Source organism: Pleurodeles waltl, chromosome 1_1 (assembly GCF_031143425.1).
Source record: "Pleurodeles waltl isolate 20211129_DDA chromosome 1_1, aPleWal1.hap1.20221129, whole genome shotgun sequence".
NCBI lineage: Eukaryota > Metazoa > Chordata > Amphibia > Caudata > Salamandridae > Pleurodeles > Pleurodeles waltl.
This window is the reverse complement of record NC_090436.1, coordinates 743,495,656-743,507,656: the sequence shown is the minus strand read 5'-3', so window position 1 is coordinate 743,507,656 and position 12,001 is coordinate 743,495,656. Positions and strand designations below refer to the sequence as shown.

The 12,001-nt window shown below is 41.9% G+C and overlaps 1 protein-coding gene across 12 annotated transcripts in view; it reads right to left on the bottom strand.

The window, feature by feature from the left end:
* The window catches only part of SEMA4D (semaphorin 4D), a 498,348-nt gene that overhangs the window by 165,544 nt on the left and 320,803 nt on the right, over nt 1–12,001 (bottom strand). For all 12 annotated transcript variants that reach the window (XM_069227530.1, XM_069227533.1, XM_069227504.1 and 9 more), the window contains one exon: nt 8,927–9,040. In XM_069227530.1, the coding sequence (XP_069083631.1) occupies nt 8,927–9,040 (114 nt within the window). The remainder of the gene's footprint in view (nt 1–8,926; nt 9,041–12,001) is intronic.

The window sequence follows — 12,001 nt, the reverse complement described above, 5'->3', positions numbered from 1 at the left end:
GGAACAAGTCATACCTCACAGATATAGCACACATGATGAATCCGTCTTTTCTGTTAAGCACCATACTAGCAATAGACAGGTGTGCCCTTAAGTTAAAAAAATCACCTTGTCGCTTCAGTTCACCTCCCCAATAATTTGGGATTGATTATTGACTCCAAACTCACTCTAAAATAAGGTTTACAATGTAACCAGAAGTGCCTTCAACACTATGGAAATACTATACAAATTGTCCTTACTTTGGTCTCCACACTAGGGTCAAGGTCAATGTAACAATGGGCTACGAGGGTGTTGAGGACACGCATCGAATAACAGCACTTCACAACCTAGTCAGGGGTATGAAGCACCACAAATTTAGTGGTTATTTCCTCAACAACCCAGACAGTGATTAGAACCTGCATAGAGGACAGTAGAAAATCACTACAGAAATACCAATATACTATTATGTAGTGAGTTTTAAAGGGAATCGGTCAGAAGTAAGGAAGGCCAGAACAAAGATATTTCTGTGATTTTGAGGGCCATCACAAGAGTGAAAGCGAGAACAGACAAACTTACTTGGTACTTGCATACCTGCTGTAATTCACCCTCTACGTCCTTGCTACCCACTAAATGTTGTCAAGTGCCCTGATCACTGAACAGCAGATCATTTGAATTCTAGATTCACCACAGTCTAAGTAAAGTTGGGAAAGGGATAGGTGCAGGATGGACACAGTTGCATTAACAAAAAACCTTCAAAAACAACCTGCTCATCATCGATGAAATTAGTTAAGAAGCCTGCTGAATGTCAATCTGGCATGACGCACTTAAAAATTATAGAGTTATTTGGTGAAATAAATACCAAAGTCTAACACTAAAGCCCACAGGGCTTAAGATGAGTCAGCATTAAAAGAGCCACCATTTTTTCCCCAGCCCAGTACCATTTAAAGGAGCATGCTGCCAAAAGGAACATGTTTGCCCATCTCAAATTCTGGGCATATCAATGCCGACTGCCTCAGTGCAATTTATCAAAGCACATTGCCTTCTAGCAGGAGCTCAAATGTGAATTGCAATAGTAACACCAATCAATAACAATCTTGGGCGGGATTCAGATGATCCAAAGAACAAATTAATAGTACAGCGGCGGAGAGGGCTTTATGAAAACATTGCAAAACTTTGCTACAATGTCAAAAATGCAAAAAAACAAAACAAAAAAATAATAATAATTCTGAGGTGTAACCTTACACTGGCAACTGTAGCAGTGCTATTACGCTATGTGAGCAGGCAATCCAGACACTTGAACCTTTGTCTACCACACACAAACAATTGGAAAGAGCTAACGTTGCCAAAAACATGGATGGAAAAACACCTGCAGCATTTGCTATAGAAAGAGATCTGGATAAACAGGAGACCTTGGTATGCACAGAATGCATTCTTCTATGGCAGGAATATTATACATCTTAATTTTCATGGTCTAAACATAACAGTGAAATTGAAACCACTGAAATAATCAAACCAAACTAAAACGTGGGTTTCACATTACAACGTGCGTTTGAAAACGTAATTCCTCAAGACTAACAGTACACCACTGGTGCAAAAAGAAACAAGTGCTCACTTTCTTCTTATACCAACAGCAGAAATCCTCTGAGTTCTATGAAGACTAGCAGTATTTCTGCTAACCACACAGCGGAAACAACAATTTGGTTTCCTTAGTACGTCTGCTATCATTTGACCTCTCAAAAAGCACTTCTCAGTTGTCTCAGGACCTAAATTAACGTGTAGTGTTGGCTTTTCTTTTTTCGGAATGGAAGATATTCTAGCATTGCTTCTGCTAAACAGTAATGTTGTAAGTGTCTAACTAGCACAATTGCATTGGAAAAAGTCCATACGTAGTTAGGTTGTTATCTTTTGAGGACCCTTTCTAAGCTCTTTGCTTGACATGTCCCAGAAAGAGGGATGGTGTATAATATGTGAAAATAAAAAGGGAAGTGTGCAGGGCAGTGGTTTGTAACCTGCAGTCACGTAACAAGTCCTCCTCGGCGGGTCCGTGACAATTTTTCAAAATGAAATATTAAAATGAAAAAATTACAATTATAAAACGTCTATACAAATAAGGAAGCAAAACTGAAATTAAGAAAAGCTATTCTATATTTGATTATTAGTTAAACAAAATATTTTAATATTTGTGTATTTCTTTTGAGGTTCAAATCATCTAAATTGCTTCCGCCCGGGGGAAGGTGTGCGATTCCAGTAATGATTCACTGGGGTCCATAGATGTCAAAAGGTTAAGAGCCTCTGTTGTATGGTACATTTAAATCCCATCACATGTTTCTAAAACAGTTGCAGCGGCCATTGAGAAGGTGATAGATTAAGTGATCCAATCTGTGACAGCTAAAATTGCTACCAGGTAGTCCAAACATGGACTTTTCTAGTTCTGCAATCATACGCTGTCGTTTCACCTCCTGTTAGGGGCCATCACGGTCAAACTGTACCACTGGGTAACGGATTTGTATTTAAGATGTCTTTCATGTCTATGTAACTGCTCAAGGATGGATTGTTACCATGAGATGCAAGATGCCTTTGTGTAAGCAAAAGTAAAATTGCACCCCACATCTTTAATGACTGTGTGCCACTATAAGCCTCAGTCATGGTAAAATAACTTGTACATAAATCAGACTGAATACCCGTTTTTGCATGTTAATGTGAACTGGAGGAGGATGACATCCCTCTCAAGTGACCAAAGAAACATGTGGATTACCTCTCATATTAAAACCTGGCTGAGTGGTTCCTGGACGCCTGAATGATTGTCATACATATTGAAGTGGTCAAACCTTCATGATAAGAAATATACAGTAGGGTGGAGAATGTGACATTCTGTTGAGGAAGCCTAGGGTCTCTCCTGAAATGGGAAACACCTTTTTGTCACTTTATGTCCCGTGTTTCATAGTTCTAATAATATTCTTCCAATGACCGGTGATAAATTCTTCCGAAGGGTGTTTAGCATGGCAAGTGATACACTGATGTATGGGGATGGATAGTCTCTTGAATTTCATGCTTGTCCGAAACTGCTGTATTTTGTGAAAATTCAGGTTTTGTTTGGTTGTTTATTTTCGAGGGTGCCTTTTTTCCTATTCATGGCCTCACTGGTACCTTAAAGTCCTTGTCATTGTAGCAAGAGTAAAGAGCTGTCACCAGAAGAAACAAGCATTTTCAATGCAATGGGTCTCACATTTAGACTTGGAGCTATTAGTGTTGTAAACTCCTAACCAGACTTTCTTGCCACATTAAATGGAGAAAAAAAAAGCGTGATCGCGCTGGGTAAAACAACGCGACTGCGCTGCGAAATAAAGAGAACGTAGTCCAGAATCAATTCTGTTGGCAAACGTCAAGCAGTGAGAAAATGTAAAACGCTCAGACATGGGTGCTTTCTGAATCTTTTTCACTTTGTGCATTTACGTTTAAGTTTCTTACAAGGGACCAGGAGTCAGTCTCTAATTGTTCCCTAGTGGGGCGGACTCTAAAATGGGTCAGTACCGAACGTCTGCATTTTGAATGCTCTACCGAATTCATCCTTTCATTCCAGAGGATCGGTAGAGTTAATTACACTAAATTTCCCCCGAGTAAAAAAAAGTATGCCTTTAGCAAGAAGTGTCGTAGTCATCTCACCATGCTGCAGACTCTGTGCGGGGCTTAGGTAGCAAGCCTCCTAGTGGTGTGTGTGGAGGACTGCTATCAACTCTAGTACCTGAGTGAGTAAAAGACCTATGACGGAAGCTTGAATGAGGAGTTCCCTTGAGTTTCCTGTACACTTCTGTAGGGAGCACACTGCGATCGAAAACACAACAAATACAGCTTTAAAAAGATGCAACAGTCTTAGGCAATTTAATAACCAAAGATATCACTTCTGTATACTCAAGTCCCAATTCCTATTTTGGTCAAATTGGCTCCATTGTATAGCTCAAATCCATAATGGTAACTGGAATAATGGAACATATGGCTGATTAATGAAGAGGATGGAAAGGGGGCAACTGACGAGAGCGTGGAGCATGCAGTCTGTACTATTCTATAAACTTGTGCAAAGTCAGGGGAAACTTTCAATAGGTAGTGGTATTCTTACTCAGCGAAACGACAGAGAAGCAAGACAAAAACACACATTTATGAAAGAATGAATGAAAGAATAATTAAGTGTTACTTTTCTACAGTTTCCAGCGTCAGCAAAAGCCAATGTTTGCATACGGTCTAGATCATTTACTAACCATTGCCCAAATAAACCTAGAAGTAGAGGAGCATCTCGTCTTTCATTCTCCAGATTTTTTAATGACTATTGAAACATACGAAGATCACCAGTACAGTCAGACCTAAGGGAAACCCTTTTGACTTTTTGCCCTTCAAAGCATATATATATATATATATGTCTTGTGGTGATTTCTGGTAACAATGTTAAGGAGGCAATACTATTAAACTAGACTGGCTGGGCTAATATAGTTAATTACATTTAAACCACAAATACCATTAAACCACTTTAAAGAGTTCTAGTAAACATACATTTTCTGCCAACTAAAGGAACAATGGGCCATATGTACGAAAGCTTTTTCCCATAAGACACAGAATGGGTAAAATCCTTTGGTACATCTGGCCCAATGTTCTGTAGCCACCACATACACATTCCAGGAACCAACATTTAGCTCTGGTTTTGTTGAGCAAGCAGTATGTGTGAGGCACCTTGTGTTGAAAAGACCAAGATAAAAGGAAGTGGATCACCATAAAACCCAAAAGATTATCCATATTTCGATATACCCAGACCCTTTCGATGCAAACAAGGCTTCCTGCCGCAAATATGCGAAATACAGATAGTGTAACTGGTTAAAAACCGACATGGTTGCTTTAGGGGATCATCAGGGAATGGAAAAGAAACTTCGGCTTACTAGCGTTCCCCAACAAAGTAAATTGACAGATCCCACTTTGCCATAAGATAACTTTCAGATGAAATGTTCTTGCTTGTGTGGAGAAGGATTTCTTAAAGTGTCAAGGTATCTTGTTGTAGTTTTGCTCGTCATGTGAAGGTATTGGTTAGTATTTTCATACAAACTTTTATTTCACTATTTCGCGTTGATGAATTTGTTTTTATGGCAGACTTATGAGTCAACAATCCTAGATTGGAGTATGTTCAACATGCAACACCAAGAGTCCATGGACTCTCAGCCATCAAAACTATACAGACTCAGCTCCCATATGCCCCTTTGGCAGTTTGGTGCTTTGCTAGAATGTTTATTTTTATGTACCATTTGGTTCCCCCATACGTTTTAATTTGACTATTGCTACAAATAACTCCTCATTGCCAGAATTAACAGTAGCCATTTTCTTGACATCAGAAGCATGCTAGGTCAAGTCTGCCTTGCTAAAACCTGGACCTGTGACCAAGTTGCACACTCATTTCTGTAGAGGGTGCACACACCTTCTCGAATGTCTGTTAAACCATGTCAGTGTGTTACTTGAGATGTGGAGTGTTAGACCTGGCCCTTTTTACATGGTCATCCCCAAATTTTTTGCCTTCCTCCTCCTATTTTTCCGGACCCTTTTTGTTGACGTTAAGACTCTTGCCACTTTACCACTGCTGATCAGTGCTGAAGTGCATGCGCTCTCCTTTCTAAACTTGGTATGACTGGCTTACACCTGACTGGAACATTTAATTTACCTTTAAGTCCCTTGTACAGTAGTATCCCTATACCCAGGTCCTATAAATTAAATGCTACTTGTGAGCCTACTGCATACCTTGCGCCATCCACAGAAGTAGCCTTTGAAACCTGTCTCAGGCCTGCTAATCTAGAGCCTGTGTGTGCAGTTTACTGCCAAAGGGACCTGGCATCTAAATTTACTTGCCAGGCCTAGAACCTCTTTTACTACATGTAAGCCTGTGCCTGGTTGTGTCTCCTGCCCTGGTAGTGACAAACAGCCCATCTAGTTTCTCACTACTGAGAGTGCTGCCTCTCTCACAGGATTGCATTGGAAATGCCCTAACCTATGTCTAAGTGGGATTGTCTAATCCATGGGGGGTAGCATAGGCATGTTTGGTATGTTTGTAATGGTAGTGAGAAACGCTGCTTACTGATGTAGGTGGATTATTTATTACCATTATAGAAATGCCACTCTCAGAAGGTGAGCATTTCTCTGAATCTGGTGTTTTGCAGCTTGCCTCCAATCCACGTCTTGGGCAGAGTGACAGCTGGGTTTGTGCATACTTTTCAGACAGCCTGTACACAGGGAAGGTGGAAGTGTCACAAGAGTGCATCTGCATACTGAATGGTCTTCCTGGGCTGGGAGAAGGAGAGGCAGGACACACCTGCATTTGTTGACTGTGCCTGGCCTCACACAAAGGGCTTGTTTACCCTCACTGATGTTTGGAGCCAGTGCTGGAGGAGAGATGAGACATTCCTGGAAACAATTAGTGCTGGTCGGAACACCTCCCCCTCCTCCCTCCATCCCCCTCCAACCTTTTGTGGAGACTGTGTAAAGTGAGTACAAGTACTGACCTCCCACACTGGAAGAGTACTTTTGGAACCAGGACCGAAACTCTGCCAAAAAGGCTACTGGACTACACAAAGAACTCATCTGGACTGCCCTTCTGTTTGTTGCCCTGCTGCCTGGTATCTGCTCGGTTGCACAAAGGACCCATCAGGATCACTTTTCTGCTTGTTGCGTTGCTGACCAGCTGCCCCTGAGGCTTGAACTGGACTGGCTTTGATGGACTGGTTGTAGTAATCGCCCTCACCTGGTCTCCCCGTCTGCTGCTGCCTGCCTTTGTGGAGCTCCTTGCTTTTTTTTGTGCATTCCAAGCGAGTGAAGAGAGCTTTGAGTCCTCCTTGGCACTGGAAGCGCCCCATGTTCCCTTGTGCGAGGCTTCCCCTGTCGCTGGAGAGGTAGTGAGGAGCCCACCACAGAAGAGCGAAAGAGCGCCCCTGGGTGACCAGAGCGTTTCGTGTAGTGCCACTGGAGCACAGGCTGGCACCTGCTCCTGGGTCATTCACTGCCACGGCTGGTGACGCACTCAAAGGACATCTCTCACTGGAGCCTGCAGCTGCCTGCCTCCTAGGAGAGCTGAAGACAGGTAGGGCCCCATGGAGCTTAGGCAGCTGCTGCACTATTGTAGGGATAGCTGCCGAAATGAAGGAAGCAGCCCCAGGTCGCATCCCTTGCCTAAGCTTGCCCAAACGCAGGAGCCCTGTCCTCCGGCACCCCCAGACTGCCAGGAAGGAGCAGCCTCACCCGTATGAGACTCCACTCATCGGAGCCCATCACTGCAGGGAAAGAGGAAATGGTGGGGGAGACCGCATGAGGTCTTGCTGCAGAAGTCTGCCTTTCTGGGCATCGGGTGGGGAAATCCTTTGGCCTTACTGGGGCAAGAAGGAGTCGGCGGGAGCTGCTCATCCCCCCAGCCACAGTGCTGTGTTCCTGGTAGCCCTGGCCAGGATCACACTGTGATCGCTCCAGAGGGTTTCACCTGTTTCTATGACATGGTCTTGACATTCATGACAACTTGGTGATCATGACCTGTGCCTGACAGGGATGGTTTGACTTCGATACATTCATAAGGGTGTGGCTGATATCAGGTTTAGTATGACCTGTGCATTTTTGGTGATTATGACCACCTGACTACTGCTTGTGTTGCAGAAACATCAGTAACCTACATGTTTGCCTGACGACTGCTTATTTTTGCAGAGTAACAGTAGCCTTTGTAATGTTCTGACAACTGCTTGTGTAGCAGGGAATTACTGCTACACAAGTAGTTTTCAGAACATTACACAGGTTACAGATACATGTTGTGTTTGATCTAATGAGGTTTTATGCAATACAGCTTATTTTTAAATTTTTTATAAATTTATTTTTAATTGGGTGTTGTGTTTCCTTTGTGGTGTATCTATTGCATCATGTGTGTTCTGTGTGCAATCACTTTACACATTGGCTCTGGGATAAGCCCGACTGCTTGTGCCAAGGTACCAAGGGGGGAGCAGGGGTTATCTTGAGTGTGCAGCTCCCTCGCCCTGACTAGAGTGGTGGGTTCTGCCTGGCTTACGTGCATACCCCAGCCAACCAGAAACTCCATTTGTAACAAGGAGATTGGATCCTTACTAGTCTTGTTCATGGACAGCCAGGGGTACAGGATTGCAAGCAGACATGGCAGAAGCAACACTGCACACTCTAGATTTTCTTCCGCCACATAAAATTATCTTGGAAGAATCCTCTTAATGGGGCACATATAAAAGAAACACATTTTTATCACTCTGCATAATCCATCACAAGGACTGAGACAAAGAAGCAGATGCAGCAGCACTTTGGGGGGTGATCACTGACCCCGCTTTTAAGGTTTAAGGTGTAATTCCGGGAACACATCCTTTAGCAAAAATATAATTTTATTCTCCAAAAATCTGTACTATCAGTAACTCTTTAAAGTGGTTCAAAAATACGATGCCTAAACGAAAAAAAAAAAAACATTTTAATTTTAGGTCAATATTAAGAGGAGGCTATTTTCAAAACGAAAATCGATTATATCAACTATTGAAATGAGAAATAGTGCCTCTGGACCAGACAGTCCTCACTAGGACAGAAACTAACACAATAAGGGAAAACACATGGGAAAACCTAAAAGGCACTTCTTTGTCCCAGACGATGTAGGAGGAATAGAAATATGGTGGGGACAAGACCAGGGGAGTTGGTGCATGCCTCGTATTGCGATAATTAAACTGAAAATCCTAAAATATGTTCCCTGTCCCTTCCGAGAGGACATATTTACTCAGTGCAAGGTGTGCGATACGCTCTCCTCCATGGCACTGTCTATCCCACTGATACACTTAGGATATGCGGATATTATACATAATTCAAATGAGGGAAACCAAATTAGTTTATGTTAAATAAATGTATTTTATTTGATTATTATTTTACCAGCACATGTACTTACCATTAAGCCACGGTACTGCATACTCTGTTCTCAGTTGACCTTGGTGGGAATGTCTCAGAATGATAGGCTCACTTCCCAAAAATGTGAAGGACGTCCCAGAATAGAGATCACCATCTATGAGGAAGGAAAATTGAGACACTGAGCAAACGCAACAGGAGGTTGAAGTTACAGCAGACATAGGCTTCCTGTCATGTAGGGATCTTTCGAAACCAAGGCTGAAAAATATTTATTTGACTGCAAGGTCATCTTGAGATCAAGCTGCTTAAAACATCTATTACAGTCATTTAATTTGGTCAATTTCGAACAAACATGTTAAAACTCAGTAACAGAATCTAATGATAAGATGGATATTTGCAAAGTTACACTCTAGATTATTAAGAAGAGTTGTGATGCCATCCAAATGGAAGACTGAGCTATAGCAGTGCTAATTAACAATACATGGCTGCTGACATTAGAAAATATTAATCTTAACAAATTTGTCATGACTTCTACAAAGAGCTTAATACCGTAGTATTTTAATCAAGACATTAAGCCATTTACACCAAGTCACAAAATCACGTGAATAGTAAATAAAAGGGAAAATGCAGCTGCAACAGCTACATGGAAGGGTTAACTTTAAGAAGATACGGACAGGCGGTACACATGCAAGTATGGCTATGTAGGTACTTCGCCAATCCACAGTACCGGATGCTGTACCTGGGTGTTAAGAAGGTGGCTGCAACACTGCTCAACATCTCCACGCTGCAAGAAATCACTTGTTCCTATTACAAACACTGCAGTAAGTCCCATTTCAACAACAGGTACAGTTGAGAATTCTTTGTACAGTCATAACAACCGAGGTGCACTACACCTTTAAAAAAACACAAAGTGGCTTGCTCAGAGAGGCATATATCTTATCTAGATATCAAAATACGCTCAGGGAGACAATTCATAACAATTATCTTCAAATCTGACATGCAAACTCTTGACTAAAATGACAACTGCTATTATTTCAGAGATTAAAATCAATCTGCAAAAATAACGTGTAAAAGTAAGATTTACTGTGGACTCCTAGGATAGGGTCCACTGCAGTTGAGAAGCAGATTGCCTCTCCATAAAATCCTAACCAAATCACTTCCAATCGACGGACGGTGAAGTCTGCAGACTACCAAGAGATCCAATCATCTTGGATTAACCCACATCTCCACTGTAGGCTAAAGCCCTTACAGCAGGGACAATGCAGTGCACAGAGTCAGGTCTCCTCAGAGTACAACACCAGTCCGCTCTCCTCCCACCAGAGGGGGTTCAGAATGCATGATGGACTGCTGACCTCTGCTTTTTAATAAAGCAATATATTCTCTCTTTTTTATGCAGCCTATTTTCCTTAAAGAAAAAAACGGAATGTGTTTAAAAAGACAAAAATGAAACTTGGGACCACTGCCTGCACTTAAATGTTTTTGCAACATTCTCAAAAGGGAAGGGATCCTGGAGGGGACCCTCTTCCATTTGCAAATGTGTTACCACCTCTTATAAAATGGTGGTAAAGTATGTTTTGCGGCCGGACTTCTGTTGCAAAACAATACACACAACTGTAAGTCTGTATTTGGAAGGTATGCCCAAAACACACCTCTGCCAAATACCGAATCGCAAATGCAAATTGTGATTTGGTAACAAGTTATCGATTCACATTTTGTACTTTAGAAAAATCATTTTCTGGGCATAAAGGGCCCGATTCTGTGAATTGAGCCGTTGGAGGCCAGAAAAATGGTTTGTACAGCTAGCCCTAAATGTCTTGGATCCAGTAACTAAATTTCCATCCCCAGCACGTCCAAAGATTGCTCACTCATGATGCACAGTCAGAGTTCATATTCATACACCTTTCAATCAACTACCAATAATACTGTTGTCATGGCGGCAATCTATTGGCAATCAGACAAGAGATCCACTTTTCTCAAAGACAGCTACCTAACTCTATACTTCCTAACACTATTCAGCAAGATGACCCTTGTGACTGGTATGTGCACTGATAATGAAGAGAACAAGCAAGTTTCCAAGAGCACAGACATACCCATCTATCAATCACCTTGCTCATAGAGGTGTTAAAAAACGGTGAGGCACACATGATTTGCCCTTCTCTTCAAATACACTTGGTCAAAGCAAAACATACCCTTTTTAGGGTCCCTCTAAGCACTTGTTCCCACTTGAATGCCGAGAATGTAGCTCATTCCCAGATTGGTCATCAAAATGGGAATCATCTAGTTTCAGGTCACATTCAGTTCACTGGAAAACAAATGCTCAACATCCTTCATAATATTATCAGTTAAATGCTCAATGTGATAATTCCTTTTCAGTACAGAAATGTCAAGATGGCCATTAAAATAGGCAATAGATTGATGTCCTTTGTAGAGAAGCGAATCAGAAGCAGACTTGGTACAGGGCAACATTTGCACAAGTGGATATCAAAGCCTCAACACAAGTAGAGAAAAACTGCTTTACGGACCATACTAATATTTTGAATATTTTAAGGGTGTTAGACTTGGATTCATTGGTGTGGTCTCCCCTAACATTTTGCCTCTGTTTCCCAGGTTGTTGATGTGTGCAGGACTCTGTTTGATACTCTGGGCATTTTACCACTGCTATCCAGTGCCAAAAAGTGCAATTGCTCCTATGTAAAATGTATGTATAATTGGCTTTCCATGATTGGCATATTTGATTTACTGGTAAGTCCCTAGTACAGTGCACTAGAGGAGGTGCCCAAGGCCTGTAGCACTGGTTATGCCACCCATATGAGTAGCCTCAGTGTCTGTGTGGGCAGGTTTAAACTGCCAATTCGACTTGTACCCACTTGCCAGGCCTAAACCTTCCCTTTTCTTACATATAAGGCACCCCTAACGTAGGCCCTAGGTAGTCCTATGGGCAGAGTGCAGAGTATGTTTAAAGTAGGATATACGCTAATGTGTTTTATATGTCCTGACAGTGAATTACTGCCAAATTCGGTTTTCACTGTGCAAGGCCTATCTCTCTCATAGGTTAACATGAGGTCTGCCTTTAAATATTATTAAAGTCCATAATCTCTTTGAGAGCTGATAGAAATAT